The following is a 23,837-nucleotide window of genomic DNA, read 5'->3' on the forward strand; positions in this document are numbered from 1 at the left end:
GTTAAAGAGAATTAATAAACAATCTTGCGATAAATTCGAACAATTCCATTTTGAAGACAGTGCAAATTTACAAATGTATTTGTTGGTAAACAAAACAAAGACATGTTTCCGACAATGACCATGTAGTGTAGTTAATTCCTAAATCTAAACCAAAGTTAAAATGTCCCTTCACTTTCAAAAGATGCATAGCATTTAAAGAAGTCGGTGGTTCATTTTTAAGCTTTGTTTACATGTTATTGGTCATCTAAAAGCCCATGCAAGGCCCTAATTAATTGCTTTAAAATTAAAAAATTAAAGCTTGCATCTGTGCTGCATAATTTAGCAGCATGCAAAGGATTAGCCTTCGCGTATATACAATTATCTTTCGCATTTTTTTAAATTCTAATTAACTTTTAAAAAAAATGAAACATTCTCCAGAAAAATTTTTTAATTCATTTTCCTCAAAATCCAATATAATCGTAAAATGAACGCATGCACGCACAAAATATATAAGACAACATATAAGCACGTACATACAATGCACACACGCATACACAAACATGATCATTCACTAAGAATTATCAATGATAATAAATGTACGGACAAGGAATGTATTAACAAGAAATGCGTATGAGTATTTGGAATGTGTACGATAGAAAAAAAAATGAAACATTTCATGAAAAATTTCTTAATGCCAAGAAGCTGAAAAAGGCAGGATACAGAAGAGTCTTTTGATAATATGACAGGAAGGATCTCCATATTCTTTCCTACATTTTTAATAAATTCCTAATAAATATTCGTAATTGTTAGTAGTTATTCTTAATAAAAGCAAGTGAAAAACTTGCATTTGGAAACTGCATTTAAGTTTTAGGTTCTTCCGACGATTTTCAGTCAGTAATTCTGGACATTCTAATCAGGTATGGAGCAATCTGAGAGTAAATCCCACTCCTCAAAAAATTTTCCAAAACATGATGCGTAAAATAATAAACAGCAAGGCATTAGAAAAATCTTAACGTGTGAAAATTACCCTCAAATTATTGTGAGGCATTAACAAACACAAAAAAGCAACTTGAACTCCTTCAAAATTTTGAGATAAAAGCAAAATCCGGCAAACGGTACAGGTAAACGTCGTATTTGGTAGTATTCTGCAATTACTGACGGTTATTTGATCGTAACTTTGCAATTCAGTAGTCCACACTTTCCGGAATGTTGGAGTAATTCAATGACAACAATGATAACAATAACAACAATAAATAACAACAACTGCTTGTGGACTGACACGGAAATAAAGGATGCATTTTTGCTAAAATTCGAGATATGAAGATGCACTATCATTAATAGCTGCTCTCCTCCAACGGATCTTAGCGGAGGATGTTTTTCGCCACATTGCAGATAGTAAACCAATAAGCACCAGCAAGAGCACTAGTGGTAGCAGAGATAGTATTATCCAAAGAGCCCGAATACAAATACCATCGGATAAGGCATCTATCGGTTCTTCGAAACTTTTCATATCTCAAAGAAAATATTTTACAAAATTTAACTTCAAAAGAATGTAAAATAATTCCCATTAATTTACGTTGAGACGCACCTAACATGCAAAAAAGGAAGCATCAACTCAATTTAAAGCCCTCCTCCTTTCATCTCAAAAAAGTTGAAAAGAAAACTTCCTTACTTGATGGCGATATCCATAGCAAAAAAGATTTCCCTTCACTTAATGCCGAAATACAAATAATGAATGTAATAATCATTTACAATTCACCTTGGTATTTCCAACGTTTCATGTCACGTTGCGCTCGCACCAGCTCCTCTTCCTCATTGACGTGTAATGTTCGAGAATATGCCATCCATTTTGCACCCTTTACTAGATGCTTCTCCAGTTCTTCATCTACGGAATTTCTTGGAATTTCACGTATGTGCCGGAAACGATGTTGTTTCATCGACTCATGCCGTTCCGTACAATTAACCTATATTCCATTACAGACAAAAGGGAAGTGTCATGAGTTAACGGAAGACAAATCATTAATTTATCATTGATTGAGAACAAAAACCTTTGGACAGCTTTCGATACATGCCGAACAGTCACACTGGAAACGAATCATCGAACTATCAGGCCATTTGAACGTCCGAAATCTGGCTGTTGTAAGCCATACTTGCCGATAAGTCCATTCTGGGAAAAGTTCCGTGTCGATAGCACATCCACACTGATCAGTTAGCAAATACAACTCACCAGTCTCCAAATTTATTGCAAAACAGTTTCGCGGGAGAACCGCATATGTATCTACAAAGAGAAGTGTTTAAAATTAAAACTCAATCTTACTCAGCATAAATTAAAAATTAATTAAATTGCCTTACTCAAACGCATTATCCAGTTCAGTTATTCTAGCTTAGAGCTCCCTGGATGAATTCAACTATTTCTGTTGACTTCTCTGCCTAAATACTCTACTCATCATTCTGATTAGTTTATATAGATACTGATGAAACAAATTTCAAAATAAACAAGTTCTTATATTTCGTACGCTGCAATCAACAGTTTTTAATTGGAGTTTTATATTGTGCGTCCACAGCTATGCTACTATTATTTAAAAGAAAACAGAACCAATTATTGATATCAGATGAAATCAAACCATTTGGATATACAGTTAGAGCAAGTTTCAATGGTTGTCCAACGGTAGCAGTATCAATCGGCTGATCTTGTTCATTGGTAACAGTTAATGAGCAGGTTGGTCCAACTCCCGTCTCAATAATAGTCTTTGTAGTCGTTATTTCCGAAATACCCACATGACTTGCTACCTATAATTCATTTTTTTCAACAATATTATTAAACACTACATTATGGCTGTATTTAGTCTGATTTACAAACACAAAATAACTAGTCTGAACAATTATTACTGCTGTATTTTTGGCATTGCTGTTATCATATTTCCGAGAAGACGAAAAAGAAGCGTTGGGATGATTATTCAACTATCCTACTTCAAAAATGACCCTTAAAATCGTCAGCCAGATGATAGTTCGTTCACTGTTACACACGACGGACGTATTAAATTGTAAAGTAATAACATTAACGTATAATTAAATATAGTGAAAAATATGATATCCTTGGAAAATGAATTCCAATCATCTTTTGGGGTAAAAATCAATGAATTCCAATACATCTTTTGAGGCAAAAATCAATATAAGATCCAAAAATACTGTATTACTGTTAAAAGTAACTGCTTTCATCATCATTATCTTTCTTACAATTCTAGTCTATCATGAAATTCAAATTATCATTTGTGCTAAAATCTACATGTATTTTACAACCTATGAATATGTTAATTAATTTTAAAACGACCTTTCGAACGCCAACTGGATATGTACATCTAATGTCATAAGCGTCTGCTTGTTCCGTGATAAACATCGGATGTCGCTGAATTACTACTGTCACAGCTATGGTGTTCTGAACAAACTTTAATTTTAAGTGCATTGGAGAAGTATGACGTTTTTGGACATCACAGAAAATACTGTCTATTAAATTCAATGTGGTAAATTTTGTGATGTTCATTTCAACACAATGGCACATCTTCTGTTAAATGTAGAATTTGATATTAATCATAAAACCGTTATTATTATAAAATTCGTTATTATTATCCACTGGTTTCTATCTTTTTGAAATGAGAAAAAATTTTACTGAAAAAGAAAAACAGACCGGTCCTTCGACTCTAACATTGCAGTGGGAATACTGAATTATGAGATGGTATTCGGTTTCATTAGTAAGCAAAGCGTCAAGTTTCTTAGAACAAAATGGATTATCATTTTGGCCACGAACAAATATTCGACTATCATACAAGTCGGGATCATTGATCAAAAATAACGTCATTCTGTCCAGTTCACAATCTACTGAAAAAAAAAAAGAAATTTTAAGTTTCTGTGAAAATAATGCTCATTGTATATTAATAAGTTGGTAGTTTTCCTTATTTCGTGTTATATTGCATTACATCGGCGTCTCATAAACGTTTTCAGTTGATTCTGATTGATTCCCAAATCTTTGAGTGTGCGTCGTTGAAATGGCAGAACTTCTCGGAACACTTTTTAAACCAAATTGTCATACTACTAACGAATGGATACCTACCGGACATATTGTAGAGAAGATGATGCTGAGAACATTTACGTCCATTTCCACGATAACCGATCGGACAAATGCATATGAAGGAACCAGGCACATTGGTACACAGCGCCATTGGATGGCAATCGTGTGTACCCATTGAGCATTCATCGATATCTTCAATTCATTTCTCAGTATTTTTTTAGTCTGAGGAATTAAGTTCAGTCGCTTAAAACAAGAACTTGAATCTGGATTGGCATCTGAGACTTTTGTGGAATTATTTTTTGATGAAAAAAAAGCTTTCAGTAATCTCGAAAAGGAAAAGGTTAAAATATTGAAAGTATACTCTTATAAAAGATACCCATGCATGTAGCATTTGGTCCTCTTTTGTATCCTTCGACGCATCGACACTCCCCGCGGTAGCACTCTTCATTTGCAACACACTGCTGCTTACAGTTGCTCCCGGTTGTTTGCGTTACTTTTTCTAGGTTACGAAAAAGAAATTATAAGTTTTCGAAATAAAAACTGCACATCTAAATTTTAAACATCCAAAAAATTGCCAAAAAAAATCGCAGAATTGGTGCTTAAAACAAGAGCTTAGATTTACAGAGATATCCAAGATCTCTTTATAATTATTTTTCGATGAAAATTTTTCTCCACTTGTTCTCAAAAAGAAATGTCATGCCCAAAGATGGATATTTTGATATTTTTTCTACAGAGAATACTGTAATTACTGCCTAACATTTTCATTTTTTTAATTTAATAGCTGCAATTTTTCCAAAATATTAATTACCGATGTGAACTCAAAGCAGAATATGAAACTAACCCGTACAGCAATAATACCCGTCTCCTTCAAATCCTTGTTTGCATTGGCATATACCAGTTGAGAGGCATTCGGCATTCTGGTCACAAATGCTTCGATCGTTCAAGCACAACGAATCATTTCTCTTATTACATTCTATTCCATTTCCAACGTAACCTTTGAGAAAAGATTTCAATCTAAGTTCCTCCAAGTTTATAATCTTATCCAAGCTTCTTCTGTTCATTCAATTTTATCTTCACGTTTTTTATCTGGATTTGAACCTATTAGACACTACAATTCAAATAAATCAAATATAGCGGTAACTTACCCCGTGTACATTTACAACGCCTCTTTTCTTGATCACATATAGCATTAGAATGGCAGAGGCCGGGATAATGAATACAGTCCTCTGGATCAGCGATGCAAATTGCGCCGTTACCAAAATAGCCCTTAAAATTTATCGTGGATGTAAAGTTTTTCATATAATTAAACCATCGCAATACGGAAATGAATTGATTCTGGTAACAAATGATCACTTTTTAAACAAATTCCAAAATGACTGGGCATAAATTACAAAATCGAATAACTTTTGTGTGATCGTTGAAGTTTCAAAGAATCCAAAAATGGCCAGAAGAATGATACCTTATCACAAATGCAAGTTGTATTGTAGCACTTTGCTTTGATATCACATCGTGTACAGTCTTGCAATGGTTCGACTTTAACGCATTCGGTACCGTCACCTATGAAAAATTTATTTTTTAATATATGTTACTTAGTTGTATTCACAACTTCTTAGATCAATAAATTTGATTAGTTATAATAACAAAATACTGAATTCGAAGAGTTGCAAATGAGTCAAATGAAGGAAGAAATATGACTTAAAGGACGACAACATGCATTACCAGTATATCCAGCACTGCATATACATCTTCGACCAATACATTCAGCAAAACTGCTGCACAAGTTTGGCCTCAGCAAACAGTCCTATAATTTTTGGTTCATGACAGGATATTTTCCTTTTATCACAGTTTATGTTTCAGAAATTTTGTTTCAAATCATATGAAACAAAGATTTTATTCCATCCCATATTTTTCGTGTCATTTTACTCATCTCGATATATACACATCCATACAGAGGATAGGAATAAAACATACAAAGGTATCCGGGGCGCAAATAACGCCATCACCGATATAACCTTGAATGCATTTACAGGTATGCGTCAATTCGTCACACACAGCGCGTAAATCACAAACTGTTGGGTCGTAAGTACAGTCTTCAGTATCTTTCCTGAAAATGAGAACTTATTTATTTAAATTGAAATTCTTGTTTTTAAAAAGCAAAAATCGTTTATCATTCTTATTTCGAGCGTTCCATTACTTCTTATCTACTCTCAGATTACTCTTTATTATGCTTCATTCTAAATTAATCCTTCCTTTATTACAAATTTTATTCACTTCGTTCTAATCGTCTGAGATACTCTTGATTTAGCTTCGAACTATGAGTTCTTACAGAAAACAGACTTATGAAGAGTGGAAATGATCAAAAATCAACTAACATGCAAATGGAGTATCCATCACCGTGGTATCCCAACTTACAAACGCACTCGCCGCTTTGTTCTGCGCAAATTGCAAGTTCATGACACGCTGAATGATTGGCAACAGTGCACTTATGTATACCCGCTTTCTGAATCCTTTCCGGAATGATAGCGCCTTTAGGCAAAGAAATAGGGCCTGAATGAACCCAGGCATCAAAGCCAAAAACACCTGTAGTTCCTTTCACGCCGTCACGCACCGATGCCATTTCCGAAGGTAAAGCTGTAGCAGTAAATAATTTGTTATCAGTCTTCGTACTAAGTTGCCAATCTCTATTGATAGCGTCATCCTCGCCAGACCCCTCAGATATCATTACGTGACTAGTTTCACTTATCCAACCCGGTAAAGTTCTAGAAGTAGTAACAGCGATAATACTTCCTTTTTCTGAATTTTCTTCAGTTATACTGGTGTCTTTTCTTGTCATTGCTCCCACAGCACTGCTTTGCTGAGATCTCACATCTTTTGCCGTTTGAGTTATTTCCTGTAACAGTTTGTGTATAAGCAAAAAAAAATCATAAACTTAAGGCTTTACTTTTAGAAGCTATCGTACCTCATCAGCACTACCTCTGACACTAATTAAAAGTGTTAAATAAAACTTTGGGAAATGTCGTAAAGCGTTCAATTTATACATGCTCCCTCGGAAATTGAACAACAACACAAACTGTGATGGGCATGACTGTGAATGAAGTGCCGAATCCGGAAGCAGAAACAGAATCATAGGTTAACGTTACACTTTTTTCTTTGGTCTCTTGATTCACCTTATCAGCTTTTATGACCGTTGAGATGTCCGTTTTATTTTCAAACATTCTTTCAGCCTGTTCCTTCCCACTTTCCACTACAAACAAAAATTTCGTGAAGAAATCATCAGGATAAAAATTTGAACTAATTTTGATTGAAGTTAAACTTGAAATAATGACTGGTTGTTCGACAACTGTTCGCCAAAATAATGCCGACAGATGAAAAATAGCTTTATTTGAATAGATATATAAGTAAATACGAAAAAATCTAACTTACATTGACATACGTCAACTCCATCTCCGTGATATCCACTATTGCATTTACAGTTCCCATCAAGTTGACATCGAGCATTTTTGTGGCACATGGATACGTTCAAATGACAATTAGGACCTGTAAATTAATTTGAATTAATTTGGAAATCTATTTCGAAGTTTTGGTCAATGCCAAAATCCACCGAGTTCAAAAGGTCTCTGTCCCAGTTCCATTTCTTGACTTTTTTTTTTTTTTGCATGGAAATACAATCCAGAATAACCGATATCTATCTGACAATAAAAGGAGCTGGAAGTACGCTAATAGTGATCTTCTGTATTAGCGTAGTAACGTTAATAGTTATAATGGAAAAAGGATGTGGCTTGATTCACTTGGATTGTTTCTATTCGATCATCCTGTTAGTGCTATGATTGCACTACAGCAGGATTAGAGCAAGAAATATCTACTAAATTGTGAAAAACGAAGTACTTTGTTACCTGACTGAAAAAAACAGAAGGAACAGTTAATGAAGAATCGTGTCATTATTTGATCTATCCCTAGATAAGATGACTTAGGATCACTTCACAGGTACATTCTATGGATCAAAAATGATGCCTACCATCACAGTGTCGTCCATCACCAATATATCCCACTTTACAGGTGCAGAAATGACGCCCTGGATGTACGTCGATGCATTCCGCATTCGCATCACAATCATTCTTCTGTGGATTCGCGCAATTACCTGCTTCTTGTACTGCTGAAAGCAAGCAGCACTTCTTCCTATCATCTCAATATATAAATTTTAATAATACCTAGGTAATCCAAAATTACTACAACTTTGCTTTCTTATTTATTGTTGCACTATTGGTGGAATTCGCTGTATTTATTTTCTAATTAAAATATCTTAACTTTTGCAGAAGACAAAGACATAGAACTAAAAGGATTTTCCCTTTCCAATTAGCCTATTCCCGGGACTATAGCCATCTTATAACAACATGTTCGATACAAAGGAAGGGAAGCAGCAACTCACGAAGACATCTTCCATTTAATGGTTGATAACCAATAATGCACGAGCCACATTGTTGTACGTCTTCATCATCGATATGACATGTTCTGTTCACGTCACGACAAGTCCTCTTCCATTCATCGTTACAGTCAGAATTAGTTTTTGTAAACGATTTGACAGCTTGAATTGGAAATTTTGTTGATGTGAAAAATGAGAGGAAAGAAGAAAAAAAAAAGTCTCAGAAAGATGTCGAATCGAACTAACCAGATGGATAACTTTTTAACACATAACTTTAACTTTTTAATTTCAATCAATATTCAAACTTCAATTCCACGTACAATTAAACTAAAAATAATACGGTACATACCAATACAATGTACACCATTACTAATGAATCCCGGTGGGCACTTGCATCCGACACTTCCCAAATGATTTTCGCATCGAGCAAGCAGATTGCAACCAGCGATACCGCGTTCACATTCATTAACATCTATAATATGGGATTGGATATTTAACGGCAAGTGTCAAAGATAATCCTCAGAAGTACTTTTCATAAAGGTAGCGAATGTAAGTCTTAGTTTTAAGGAATTCAGCAAACTGCACCAAGCCACTTCGGAAATATAAGCGGAAAATTTGAAATTTACTGGTACTGCATTGATATGGATGCAACTGTTGATATCACATAATGAACTCACCGACGCAGACACCTCCTACACCTTCATAGCCAGGTGCGCATACACATATGTAGCCACCAACTGTGTTAACACAAATCGAATTCGAGGGATCACAGCTGTGGCGGTTCTCCACACACTCATCAATATCTAAATATCGTATTTTTGATTTGTGTCATGCGATAGAAGCCATATAAGAGTGTTTAAAAATGCATCATCCATACGACAATGCTGCATAATGAAACAGAATGTCGCACATTTGTTACTACAGGAAAAGCAAACCCTTTTCAGCATAAGTTGATTAAAATAATATTAAGGTAGAAAAATTAATTACAGACTTTATATTAATATTCTAGAAGAAGCCGTTTTCAACCATTATTATTGGAAATAATTCCAGTATTGTCGAGTAGTGTCCTTGTAAAATTTAACAGAACAATTCTTTAATTAATACATTTCAACACTGTTGAGGAGAGTTCACTGCAAAAGCTTTCGTTGTTTTATGAAATGCGACAAGGATAATGTCAAATACAAAATTACCTTCGCAGATACGTTTGTCATGATTATATCGATAATTAGCGACGCATTCGCATATCGACCTCGTCATGTTACCCAGGTTGACTGATAAGCATGATGTATGGTTGACTTGGTTGCAAACTGATAACTTATCCTGAAATTTTTCTTTGCGCGTCATATATCAAATACATAAAATTTCGAAAATATAAGCTAGATAAAAAATAAAACAAGGTACGACACCAGACAAGCAGTATCAGACGGATTGATACATTCGTTTTTGCCATCGCCAACCCATTCATCCGGACACTTGCAGTTGAAGGAACCAGGATAATTGATACAAATGCCTTGAGGATGACATGGATTATTCTGGCATTCATCAATATCTGAATGTATTATATTGAGAGATTATGTTTTAAAAAATACTTCGTTTTTTTTTTTTGAAACATTCATCGCTACTACTGTTTACAGGGAAAATGAACTAAATATTATAAGCCTCGGAAAGATATTTTAATCAAACATATATAAGTAACCACCACAATCAAATCAGTTTAACTATACAAGTGAAAGTATAAGAGCCTATTTTGCATGTATGTACTATAGTTGTAACGGCCAGTTTTATTTACAAGTAACTAATAATTTAATAAACATCCAGTGGATAAAATGGTTTAACTGCAAGGTGCAGCATAAAAGAAAAAATTACCGTCACATTTGTTACCATCTCCTTTGTAGCCAGATTGACAGTGACACGAATAAGAACCATCGATATTCTCGCAGAATGCATTTTCATGACACACACCATTTTGAGCGCATTCATTAATGTCTACGCAATCCGTTCCTTCCTTCACAAAACCCTTCTTGCAAGTGTCACAGTCAATTTCACCTTTATCATCCACTAAGCACAATTGATTCCTTCCACAGTTAGACTTTGCCAGTTCTTCTTCTCTACAGTGTCTCTTGTCTATCGGAATGCATGTGTACCCATCACCTAAATTTTATCGCACTGCGAATATGAAATATTGAGAGGAATTTTGTCAGGCGCTAACAGTCATCAAAGATATGCATATCAAATAAGAAATACCTGTATAGTCAAGATTACATTGGCACCGATAAGATCCCGGCATATTGATGCAGGTAGCATGCTGACTACAAGGACGTCCAGCACGTTCTTGGCACTCGTCAATGTCTGCACAAATATGTTCTTTTGACATCCGGTAACCAGTTTCGCAGAAACACATAAAACCACCAACTATATTCGAGCATCGAGCTGTTAAATGACAATCATCCAGATGCCGCTCACATTCATCGATATCTGGAAGAAGCTTACGAGAGATTAGTCCAGAATTTATATTGTAGAGTTGTGGAATCAAACTCTTTGCTTCACATATTGCAATGAAAGACAGTACCGACACATGATGTCATCGGCGGTTGTCCATCAAATCCCGGATAACAACGGCAAACTCCAGATCGTCGTTCACAGTATGCATCTGTTCCACATTCATCGTTACTTCGACAACGCAAAGATAAGACGGGGGTATCATTCTGAGTAATTGCTGTTTCCGTGATTTCTTGCAGAGTATACGTTTCTTTGGTAGCTGTCACATATTCGTTAGATTTTGAAATATTAGCATAGAGAGGATTTACAGTTTCCTGAAATGAATAATCGAAATTTCTCGAGACGCAGTTTGTATATAATAATTCAAAAATTTAATAAAATTAAGAAATCGTCAGCATGTGAATTTAGCCTGAAGACTGAGAAAAAACGAAACTTAACCCCTTTATCAAGATTTAAATTCAAATTAGAGAATAATGAATACATACCAATTAAAAAATAGTCAAAATCTTACTTGCTGAGTTATTCTGAATAGATTTTCATCGCTAACTGAGCCTTTCATTGATGTTTGTTCAACTTCTATGGAAGTCCCTGATGGATAAATAGTTGATTCGGAGATTCCAGAAATGAGGTTAGGAACTGTTGTTTTCATTTTTAGAATAATATCACTTTTTTCTACTTCTTCCGGTTTCAACGTCCATCCAGCAGTTTCTCTCTCTGTTTTAAAAACTTTTGTGCTACCAATTGTTGATACAATTTCTAAATTACTCTTAGAAAGTGTTGATCTTTGTGATAAGTCCGCTTCTGTTAAATCAGTTGTACCAGGTATTTCAGCTATCCTGAAAAATGGACTTCCATATCTGATTATGTCGGAATGTATTCCTCCTGATGTAGCTTCTGAAATTGTGGAAATCATTGGTTCTGTTATATTTTTAGTATTGGGCTTCCATGTATCAGCTTCTGTTACAGTTGCAGATCTTGAGCTAATATTCAAATCCTTAGCAGTTGAATATGCGAAGTACTTGATTCCCTCATCAGTCGTCATAACACCTTTTTCTGCTCCTTCAGTGATAGTTTTAACTTTTGTTGTGTTTTCTGCGGTCGAACTTGTTGGTTCTTCACTGGTTTTGGATGCTTTTACAAGAATTTCTTTAGTTGTAAAGGTTAAAAATGCTACTGACGACTGTTTGGATTGCGGAGTAGTAACGGCTCCTAATTTTCCATCATCCACGTGAAGAACAGTAGTTTTATCACTACCTACGAGTTCCAACGTATTTCTGAGTCTAGTTCCCATACCAATTGGTGTCAAAGTTTCACTTGTCGTTAGGAACATTTCTGAACTTTTTTCTTTCGTAGATTCAGATGCTGATGGTTTCGAAATCATTGCGATTTCAGTTATACCAGATGTAGAACTCGATGCATTTTCAGATCTATAAATACTTGTAGTTGGACGTATTTCTTCATTAGTAACAACTCCTCTTTCTTCGAACGAATCCTGTTTTTCGCTAGCAGTGGTTTCAGGTGTAGCTTCCATGTTTTGAATAGTATTTATGTCTACTACACTCTCAGTTTTCTCAAAATCTATCGGACTACTTCCAGAATCTGTTGATTCCTCGGTTCCATGAGAATCAAATGTTGAGGATTCTGCTGTAGTCGATTTTCCCCCAAGAAAATTTGAAGCAGACTTTATATTCTTACTCTCTAATTTATGAGTGGTCACGAAGGTAAGCGATGTATTTAAATTGATATTTGGTGATGTGCTTATATTATTCCAATTTCTCTGGACTGGCATACTCGTCTCGTCACTTATAGATTCTGTTGTTTCAGGATATCCATTCACCAGTACAATTTCTACTCCAATTTCGTGAATCTTCTGATCAATAGCTATTGTTTTTAAATGATCATTTGTTTCGATGGCAGTGTCTGAAACGAAACCGTTGGTGCTACTGACAGTTTGCAATTCAATCATTTCCTCGCCTGAACCCTCCAGTTCCACATCGTTTGTTGTGGGTACTTTACCATTTTTTGTGGTTAAGACCACAGTTTCACTGTCGCCTGAAATAGGTTCTATTTTTTCATTCCTCATCGCTATTACCTCATCTACAGCATCTTCAGATGTCAGTTTTACTGATAGGTTAGCAGTTGTTGCTTGGCTAGTGAGTGAATTGCCAAGTCGAATAGGCCCAGGTGTAGACGATTCCTCGAGAATATCGATTCCGCTCTCAGTTGGTGTTACATTTGTTAATGTAACAGTGTATTGCATTGCAACAATTACCGGCGACTTATCTTGACTTACTGGCTTAGTGAATGGAACTGATACTGCATTAGGTCCCGCTGTAGAAAGCTGATTGAAAGATGAAAGACTACTTACTGAACTCGCTACAATTTCAATATTGCGTGATATCATACTATCGGTTTCAGAATTTTCAGATGCTTGCTCAGATATTGAAGGCACTTCAGTGCTTTCAACAATCTCTGTCGGTTCTTCTGAAGACTTTTCTAAAGTAATCGTTCCAGCTTTCGTCTGCATCGTCTCAGTTGAAACTGATTTTTGGATGAATTGCAATTTATTAGATCCAATTTTCTGTGGTACTGATAATGAGTTTGATTCGAATTTCGTAGTATTTTCTATAAGTTGAACTGATTTAGTGCTTTTCGAATATGGATTATATAATATAGCATTCACCTCAGCAGTCTCATTACTTTCTGAAACATGTTCGCCAGATACTTTTAATACTTCAATCTCAGTTTGTCGATCAGTCGTTAGCGCAGCTTTAGCTATTTCCAAACCAAATTTTAAAGTGGTTTTATGTGATCGCTCTTCAGGTGGGCTGGAGGTTCCATGTTTGGCTGGTCTTTCAGATTTTGAATGTGCAATTGTAGTTGAGGCTGATGAATCAGATTCTGGAATAACAGTTATTGTTTCTTTGGGAGTGATCTTAATAATAGTTGGTGTGATGGTTTCCTGTTTTACACTAATTACTACATCAGCTCCAGAAATTGTTGTTGCTATATTTTTTGGTTGCAGTTTCTGTTCTTCTTCCTTCTTCCACTGTGATTTGCTTTCTGGAATGGAAGGTGAAGTTATTGCTTCAGTAATTATAACTTCATTTTGCACGGTTGAAGAGTCGTTAATTTCCTTATTAGTCAAATGCATTTGCATTTCGAAACCTTTACTGGTAATATAAGCAGTGGTTCTGAGTTGCTCTTCCATGTTCGATGGTGTTGTCAAAGAAGCTTTTTTGTCGGTAGCTCTCGCTGTTTTTGTTTCGACATTTGTCTTTGTGTCTATTGATTCCTTTGATTTAGTCAAATTACTTTCAGTTGCCATAATTGTTGTTTCTGTCTTGCCAATCTCCAGAATCATAGTTGTTTCAAGTTTTACACTTTTCATTGATCCTGCTTCAGGTTCAGCATCCATATTGTAGGTAGTTTCGGGGACTTTAGAAGTTGTAAATTTTCCAGAACTATCTTGACTGCTATTCATCTCACTTGAAAGTGTTCTAAGAGCTTTCGTCGCTAAGTTTTTTGGAGACTTTAGAGTTGAATACAGGGGAGCCAGACTTTTTGAACTTCCTTCTATCGATGTTCTTGATTCAATAAGTGTATGATTTATCGGTGCTTTCGAAGACCGGAAAATGATGACTTCAGGTTTTTTGTTTCTTCTCTAATTTTGTGCACTTCACCGGAATTGCTGACCGTTAGCAGCGCTGAAGCTGTACTGATTGCCAAGATTCCATCAGATACCTTTTCACTACTTCTAGCTCCTGAATGCAGCGAAATTAGGGTTCCATCCTGAATTGTTCTTCCTACTCCAAGAATATCGCTAGTTTCAATGCCTTCACCAGATCCTTCGGTTTCTTTACCCTCTTCACCGGCCTCATCGCTTTCTTCTTTGATTGAAGATGCGAAATACTTCTCTTCTTCTGTCCGGTTTCCATGCACTTCTGGAATGGCAAAACTGATTGCAAACAAGCATAAAGAAAGTGGTGAAAATCCTTAAAGATGGATCAAAAAGGAGGTTATTCATTAAATCTTAACAGGACAAGTTGAATTTCAATTTGAAACCAGTTTTAAATGCATTTTGAACGAAGTATTGCAGTGTCTGAATAGAATAATCCTGGCTGCTCAATAATACACTTTCTAATTGGAATTTAAATCTAATTGAAATTCTTATTGAACAACCGTATCTTATATGTGACCGTGAAATAAAAGCAGTGTAACCTAAAATGAAAGCGGTGGATTTTTTGACATTAATTATGCATGATGCTAAAAATGGAAAGGAGAAAATACAATGAACATACAGAGAGAACTGCGCTTATTCAAATATTAAAAATGTGAAGAGTTTTCCAAAACAATCTCGAAAATATGACTTATTTGGTCATTGTTAATTAAAATATAAAAAAATCGACCTGATCTATTATAAACTGAAGCGAATCATACCGATGCCAATCAGTGTTCCATTTCTATCCCTTGTCACGTTCCATTTTCTGCTTTCGATTCGTCCACGCCCAATAATTACAGCATGACCCATGAAATTTTTCCATTCTCCGACCGTTTCAATATCCCAACTATTCCTTTTTCCACTGTCACTTAATTCACCTCTACTAGAGCTAATACTCCAAGACTCATTTGGACTGCCAGTATCATCAGCATCGGTAGCACTACCAGACCCAGAAGTATCAACTCCCATGCCACCTAGAATTTTCTCCATAGCAGAAGACAATGTAGGATGCTCTCCTCTAGTATTACCAGTAGCGAGATTATTTTCATGAATGATTTCTAAGCCGATACAGTCCGATAAAGTGGAATCAATAGTGCAACATGCGAATGAGCCACGCAAATTAACACACCATGAATCTGATTGGTTGCACAGGCCAAGCTCGCATTCATTAACATCTGCAATAATGAATGACATTACTCTTTCAAAGTAACAAACCTCTTCAGTTTCCTCAAATTGCCCCAAACTATTGCGAAAAGTAACTTTTTTCGGCAGGGAGAAGCGGAAGTATCGGTCAGAAAGTAATAACTTACCAACACAACCTTCAAAGGTATTTCCAATGAAACCATCATTACAACGGCAGCTATCGTTAACGCAGTGCGAATCAGCGGGACATCCAAAATAGCATGCAATACCAAACTGTTCCGACGATGTGACCTGTCTGCCGATGACTACAAAGCCGCCTGCTGTTTTCTGTTGTATACTACCGGTGGAAAAAGTTCGACGAATGCCTTTAATTAAGTGTAGCATGTGATTGGGACAATTAATGTTTCTGACTGAGACAGATTGTTACTAATTAATGTTATTACGTTAATTTCAATGTAGTGTTCATTCTGAAAATGAGGTGAAAATGGGCACGAATATTTTTTTTGTAAAGTATATATTCACTATCTACATTACTCTTTCACAAACATGGTTTCTACTACTACTATTATTACGATTGTAAGTGGATTGTAAATAATTGCGGTAAACGTATAATAGTTGTGACAAATATAAAACAGTAACGGCATATATCATATTGAAATTATTACCATTAACTTTGGAATTGCTATGAAGACATTCAGGATTTTTCGAATCGATATTACAACAAACGAATCCACCGAACAGATTCACACACCATTCGCCAACACCCGGACATCGCTTATCATCCTCACATTCATTTATATCTGCAATACAGGATCGAAGAAGATAATTTCCCGGAAAATAAGATGGAAAATAAAAAGGGTCAAAATTATTGCAAAATGTTTGGTTATTAAAAGTCCTCAATATCAAAACTCTTGGCTTACTATTACAATGAGAATTCTATTGGTGACAATGCATAATATCAAGTGATCAATTGGTCTGGTAATTCTACTTCAATCTCTTCCGGTAATTGCTAAAACAACCCTTTTTGAAGTAATGCTCTGACGACAATCTAACGAACTTTAAATTTTATTTGACAAAGTTGTTCAAGATTTTTTTTTTGGAAATTCAACTGCAACTACTTACCAGAACACTTAACTTAGAAATTCAACTACAACTACTTACCAGAACACTTAACTTGCGGATCACCACTAAATCCTTCCATGCATTGGCATGTTTCATTATAACATATGGCATGTAATCCACATCCACCAGAACAGAATGCACCCTTTTCTAAAAATTATAAAATAGTGCCAAATAAAAAATGCTATTTTTAATAATAAATTTATCACTAAGGCAAAGCTGCATTCCTAACGGATAATTTAACTCTCAGAAGTGTTATAGCAAGGAGAGATTTATTTCCTTTCTCCATTATTTTATTAAGAGTTTCTTGAGAGAAATATCGCCTGAACACCTAAGAATTTCCCTTCCTGTGTTATAAAATTAAATTAATTTTAAACAGATATACCTCGAATGCATTTTATGTCGTCCAGATCTTGCTCACAACAGATATAGCCACCATCGATATTCACGCAGCGCAATTCACCGATTTGACCTTCACAAGGATTATTTCTTGCTGCGCATTCATTTACATCTATAAATATATGACAACATGCTAACATCTTTCGCATGATTTGGAACATTTGGTTTGGAGCAATAGTTGATAGTACTCAAATAAAACCTGATAGAATAAAAATTTAAGTTATGATGATAATTTGTACTTTTTTATAACAGAATAAAATTTTTGGATTTTTGAAAACACCAACCATAACAATTCAACCCATCACCAATATATCCTGATTGGCATACACACATTCGCAGAGTACCAATGCAAAAAGCATGCCGATCACAAATACCTTCTTGTTGACTACAATCATTTAGCGCTAAAATTCATTCCAATTTTTTTCATCTTTATTGTGTAATATTCAAAGATAACAAAATTAAATTTGTCAAATATTAAATTTGAAAAACTGACGGGTACAATTTTGACCGTCACCGGTAAAACCATCTTCACATATGCACTGGTAACCCCCGGCTATATTCACGCAACTAGCACGATTGTTACATTCAAAAGTCTTTTCGATGCACTCATTGATGTCAACGCACGTCTCATTTACCAAACGATATCCACTGTCACATTTTTCCACACACTTGAATCTACCAATCTACAAAGAAATTCCACAAATTTTCACAGAAAAGAGATCGAAAATAATCATAGTATTATCAATGATAATCATTATTGCAAAAACTGCTTCAAAATCGAGCAAAAAAGTTACTCACAAACCATGATATCACTTTCTACTTTCAAGACCTTCCTATTGATAACGAGATCATCCCCAACCGCCTGGGGATTCATCATAACCATAGAAATTGTCAAATGATTAACATTGTGAAGACTGATCAGCACTTTACGGAAATAAAAACACATAAATTCCAATACTAAAAAAGTGAAAATTTCACCTCATTTTGGCATTTAAAATTCTCTGGACAGTTATGCATTTCTTGGGCGCATTCATCGATATCTGTAAAGATGTTTGCTTCTTAGAAACCATCTTATGCTTTTCATGATGAATAATCAATGTAAAGTTATCGTCGCATTTAACAAGTCACCAATTTGTGATAAAAAGAAAAAGAGGTTAAATTTTTCTTGGCTTCTGATTTCTCGAAGTTGATCTCTTCTCAATTCGTACAAAGCGAATCTATGTTGAAGTATATTTGTAAGGATGAAACAGATTTTAGGAAAAAATTTAGATCTGAATTTCCATCCAAATGTATTTGTTACTTTTCTGTTTCTCTAGAAGTAGTTTTTTTTTTTTTTTTCTAATAATCAGATTAATCTACCAGCACAACGTTCAAGAGGTATGCCCAATGGTTGGAATCCTTCAGTACAGTTGCAGAAGTATGTACCCGGTAGATTAACGCATGTTGAATGTTCCGGACATTTCGCTTCCCCCGTCTTACATTCATTAATATCTGAAATTTAAAAATATATTTCTATTGTCTTCAATTTGACAGTTGTTAACTTATAACGATCTATGAATCATTATTTTAGAACTATTCCTGTCTTAGCTACTTGTGCAAGTTCAACGGTCTATTATGCAAATAACTGAAAAATTTCTCGTCCTCCTTTTGTGAGACACGAATAATTTCACTCTTCTATGATTAATATTTGGCATAAATTTTTGATATATTTTTATTACGTCTTTATTTTATTAATATTACGCCTATCTTTTATCAATGTTTTCATTTTAAATACTTGTCGATATTTCAAAGGAATTATGGGAATCGTTGTTAGCGGCGGCAATGACCTCTTACTGTATAGAAAGAAAATATTGCGAAAACTCGTTCTTTAACCTAAATTACTTCATGTGATCCAATTCATCCTCACTACTTAGTTTTTAATGCTTCTCACAAAATTGATAGCAACAGGCTAGTGTAAAATTTTCAAACAAAATCTTTCAGCGAAAAATCTATTTTCTCCCGATGAGAAAAGCAAATCTTGTTATTGGTACCAAACGAGACGATCGAACACCATGACCTTTGATGGCCTTGTCCCACTAAATTTGAACCGCCGCTCATCAATTCCGCACATATAAGCATCATCTTTCTATCTTTAAAGGGAATCATTATCCTTATCACTCTACTCATGATGCAATTCCTCCAGCAAACCGCTCTTTTTCTCCGAAGAAAAATTCTAATGAACTTTCCCAGAAGTTCCAAAATAGACATTTCCTTGAATATTTGATTGAATGAGGTCAGTTTTGAGAAAAAACAGGACGTCTTGACCACCACTTATATGACTGGTCATTCTAATAAAATATCATAACGCAAGAGAAGTGAAGAATAAATAATTGGAATTCTAATATGACGTTGACTGTAGAATTGAGTCGTACTTTCAGATAAGTTAACCTGCAAATAGGGACGAAGGAATAGAGCATGTGGAACTCTTAAAAAGCTATCTATCTAACTAGACAATAAACGGAATGTATCGATAAAATTGAAGTTTAATTAGAAGATTTGAATAATTGAGAGAGAGAATCATGGCGAGATAAGAGGAAAAAAATGAACTGAGATGAAAAATGGCGTGGTTTATCAAAATTCTTAGAAATACTCAAGATTTCGATCTCTCCATTATGAACAATTAATTTAGTCATGGAAGAGGATATGATTATAGTAGTATATATAACTCTTCACCTTTTGATCATAGAAATTAGGATTACTAAAACAGTGGTTTAAAGTCAGAAATTAAAATAAAATTAAATTGGTAAATTCTGAGAACATCGGGGTGATCTGCTTTGAAAATTATCTCTCGCTCTCCATCGCTAATCAGCAAAATTTTGTAAGGGTTAAAAAAGAGTAGTGGTAAAACTTGTCTTACCGGTGCATTCATGTCCATTTCCTTGAAACCCGGGAAAGCAGGTACAAGAATATGAGCCATAAGTATTACGGCAATGCGCCAACCAATGACACGGTTTATCTTTGCATTCATTGTTATCTGAATAAAAAATAAGCACAATAACGCTTAAGATTTAAATTAAAAAAATAAATATTTTCACCTCCTCCACAATTTTGAAACCTTTACTTACTAAAGTTTTTACTCCCAATAGGAAATTTTTTATCATTTACGATGGAAATTTCTTTATATACTTGCAAAGACTTGCAAAGATCATACCATTAAGCTCACAATGAGGGCCATGATATCCAGCATTGCAATAGCACTGTCCCTGAGTTCCATCGAACAAGCATGCGCCACGCTGATTGCATGTCGAGTTACATTGGCTACCTGCAGCACATCCTTTATAAAATTCAAAAATTAGGATGGGACGTTCAATGATAAATGATGCTTCTCCTATGAACTTTAAGTTCCTGAAAAGCAACTGTTATCAAATCTAAATTGTTACACATCATTTCATTTGCATATTCTTAGATCCAAATATAGTTCCTATGGATATTTAACTTCACAAACAGATGAATTAAATGAAATACTTTAAATTCAGCATTCCGAGTCACTTTCAAGGAAATAATTCATATGCAGTTATTTAACATGAGAAAATCTCCACCATATTGCAGTATGCATGACATCAGTAGGTGTGTTTCATACAAAGTTGTGACAGTTGCGATATGTAACACAATCCTGTTTTGATATGTACTAAAAACATCATTTACTTCTTATATCAGTTACTTTCAGATTGCTATCAGCTTAAAACTTTTGTTTTATTAACAGGAAATTTAGGGTGGATTTAGAGAAATTTATGAGATTTAATTTTCCGAATCTCTTTCAATGATTGTCAAGAAGACTAAAATTTATACCACGCTTAGGAAATGAAAATGGTGCTGAACAGATATGAAATATTTTATTTATCGATTATTTTATTTGTCAAGCATTTCAAAGAGTTGATCATAGAATTAATTGTATTATCTAATTAAGTCAAAATAAGTTCATTAATTGATCGACTGACTGGTGAAAGTTGTGACCCTTAAATTCTTAACTACTAGTGACTGATTAATTGAATGATTAAATTTTTGATTAAGTATTTTAGCTTACCATTTGTAGTATCTTAAACATTTAAAATCAATGTTTCCAGATCTTTATGAATTATTAAATCTCATTGAATAAAAGAATCAATAGAAAACGTTTCGAGTTTTAACCCACAGAAAGAGTTGTTGTATGTGTAAATATAATGGAACTGATTGATTAATGTCGAGTGGACATTTCGTAATTTCAATTTTCATAGTCCTTTTACAAATGTTCTTCTTTCATTCTAAATGGAAATTATTGTACACGCATATGGTGTTTTTGTCGAATTTTTTCTTCTGCGAATGAAAAAATTATCTCAAACGTTTATAGATAAAATGAGACACAATTTTGATAAAAGAATTCCGACTCGCTGATTCTTCAGAAAATTTTAAAGCGCATTTATGACACCGCCACATGAAGGTAAGGTTGACGGCAGTTTTTCGTAACTGTTACCAACTGATCCATCCAACAACAAAACCAAAATGGGGAAAGTTCATTGGCATCGATACATCATAATACACGCTACATTGATGTGAGCAGTTAGAAGAGCAGAAGATTCTATTCTCTACGAAAGGCATGGACGAATCATTCATCGATTAAAAGACGAAATAATTAATTGATTCAGTGATTCTAAAAAGACCACAATTTGCAATAACTTTTACGAATTTCAAAATGAACTAATGACAATCGTCCAAATCACTATTACTTAAAATGAAACTGAAAAAAAAAAACTGAAACTCGTTAAAACAAATTAACACTTTCAGTTTTTCCTTTATTCTTCCGAAATTAAATTTTTTTTAATTTTAACGAGTAGCACAACTTTTAAAATCAATATTGCGCTTGAAATATTAGTTGAGTCGTTTTAGATACTACCTCTTTTCGTTGACAAGTTGCTTTTGACATGAGAGAGAAATGATTTTAGCTCTGTAATGATAACTTAATTGAATACTTTCTTTCTTTCTTTGTAGAACACCATAAACAAATTCTGAACTTTTTTTTTTCAAATCAATTTAAGAACATACTTGAGATTACTTGGCAATTTCCATTATTTAGGATATGACTTGCAAAGGCGTTACAAACATTCTCAAATCTCTTGTCTCTTTCTAAATCATTCTCTCATCTAAGTAAAAACAAATTAAGATGGCTTCATTCTCTTCAAAAAATGGACAATTTAAAATTATTGGACACTTCGATGTAATTGAATGCGATGAAAAGAATGGCACGTAACACATTCAGCGAAGGACGACTGAAGTGACCATTTTTTAGAGATGACACTTTAATCAAAAATTCATAAATCTTCCCAAATTCAGTTGTTTCAGGATTCTTTACTCCTTTTATTAAATCTTTGCAAATATTTTAAAATTCTATAAAAAGTCGAAAAAATACCACAATATGGAAAGCTCTCGTCATGTATTGCTGGATTACTGTAGCAGTCTGGCTTGCCATCGCATATGATTGAGATTTGATGCAAATGTAAATCACCCGGATGCGGAGAGTGTTGACAAATAACAGTACCAGTGTCAAAGTTGACAACAAATGTTGGCCGCATGTCAGGCATCGACGAATTCACAAAACTTTTGGTGATTGCATTGCTAGGACGCAACAATATGCCAAACAACGCCATCCATAGCAGCGATAATCGGTGCAACATTTTATCACCAAATTGTTTGTCCCTCTACCAATCCTCGAAACTTCTTGCCCTCGATCCTGGCGATGAACTTTGACATTCAAAAAACTATACATAACTCATTTCAGAGTGCTTTCGAATTTGCGTAATTTAATATTTTATTGAAAACAAAAGAAAAGTGTAAATGAAATATAGTTATAGAGAAAGCAACCTGACAATATGTCAAATGTTATTCATTAACCATCACGTATGCATTCATGGGCATCTAAGCATATGTGTTTCATCGATTACAATTGAAGAATAAAGTTTCAAAAAGTAAAAGTGAAGAAATTTGTTTGTAAGTCGTCTCTGTCACATCATTTACCAAAAGGTACAAAACACAAATCGACATTCTAATAAGTGTTCATGACAATTCGTTTGAAAGTATATAGATATCTTTGAAAGTTAACATTAATCTTGGGAGTTCACCATAGTTTCCAAATGACCTATATGCAGAATTAAACAAAATGATTTGAGAGATTTTTAGAAGCACTTCTAAAGTTTGATATGAGGATAGGATTACCTTCCAAATAAACTAAAATTCAAAGTGGATAAGTCTATACATATTTCTACTGCCGTGAATTCAAAAAGGCTACTAGTAATCATATCCAACTATTCATACAATAATAGCTTTTTCTTTCCAGTCCAATAGGTTAATTTTAATCATAACATGTAGCAATAATTATCATTAATAAATGAAGTTCGAGTTTTGAATCGCCTTGAATTTATTTGAATATTATCTCACCTTAACTTTTGTTAATTGGATCAAGGTTTTCTGAACAAAAGTTT

The 23,837-nt window shown here is 34.4% G+C and overlaps 1 protein-coding gene across 1 annotated transcript; it reads right to left on the reverse strand.

Annotated features, from left to right (window-relative positions):
• Positions 1–1,053: 1,053 nt before the first annotated feature.
• LOAG_01102 (hypothetical protein) lies at positions 1,054–23,033 on the reverse strand (the record flags this gene model as incomplete). The annotated part of the gene is made up of 39 exons (XM_003136642.2): positions 1,054–1,491; positions 1,739–1,943; positions 2,028–2,257; positions 2,604–2,769; positions 3,311–3,415; positions 3,665–3,855; positions 4,088–4,237; positions 4,422–4,544; positions 4,887–5,039; positions 5,191–5,311; positions 5,505–5,602; positions 5,765–5,846; positions 6,017–6,149; positions 6,418–6,935; positions 7,117–7,289; positions 7,469–7,582; positions 8,061–8,198; positions 8,472–8,627; positions 8,815–8,937; positions 9,143–9,268; positions 9,656–9,785; positions 9,872–10,014; positions 10,332–10,616; positions 10,710–10,940; positions 11,035–11,278; positions 11,476–14,628; positions 14,661–14,908; positions 15,405–15,860; positions 15,996–16,193; positions 16,494–16,628; positions 16,990–17,097; positions 17,333–17,458; positions 17,631–17,747; positions 17,840–18,029; positions 18,325–18,386; positions 18,706–18,837; positions 20,243–20,359; positions 20,537–20,647; positions 22,769–23,033. 39 exons carry the CDS (start codon positions 23,031–23,033, stop codon positions 1,283–1,285), a joined length of 9,765 nt encoding a protein of 3,254 aa, XP_003136690.1. The 3' UTR covers positions 1,054–1,282.
• Between the last annotated feature and the right edge of the window lie 804 nt (positions 23,034–23,837).

This window comes from Loa loa (genome assembly GCF_000183805.2).
Source record: "Loa loa unplaced genomic scaffold supercont3.58, whole genome shotgun sequence".
NCBI classification, from domain to species: Eukaryota; Metazoa; Nematoda; class Chromadorea; order Rhabditida; family Onchocercidae; genus Loa; species Loa loa.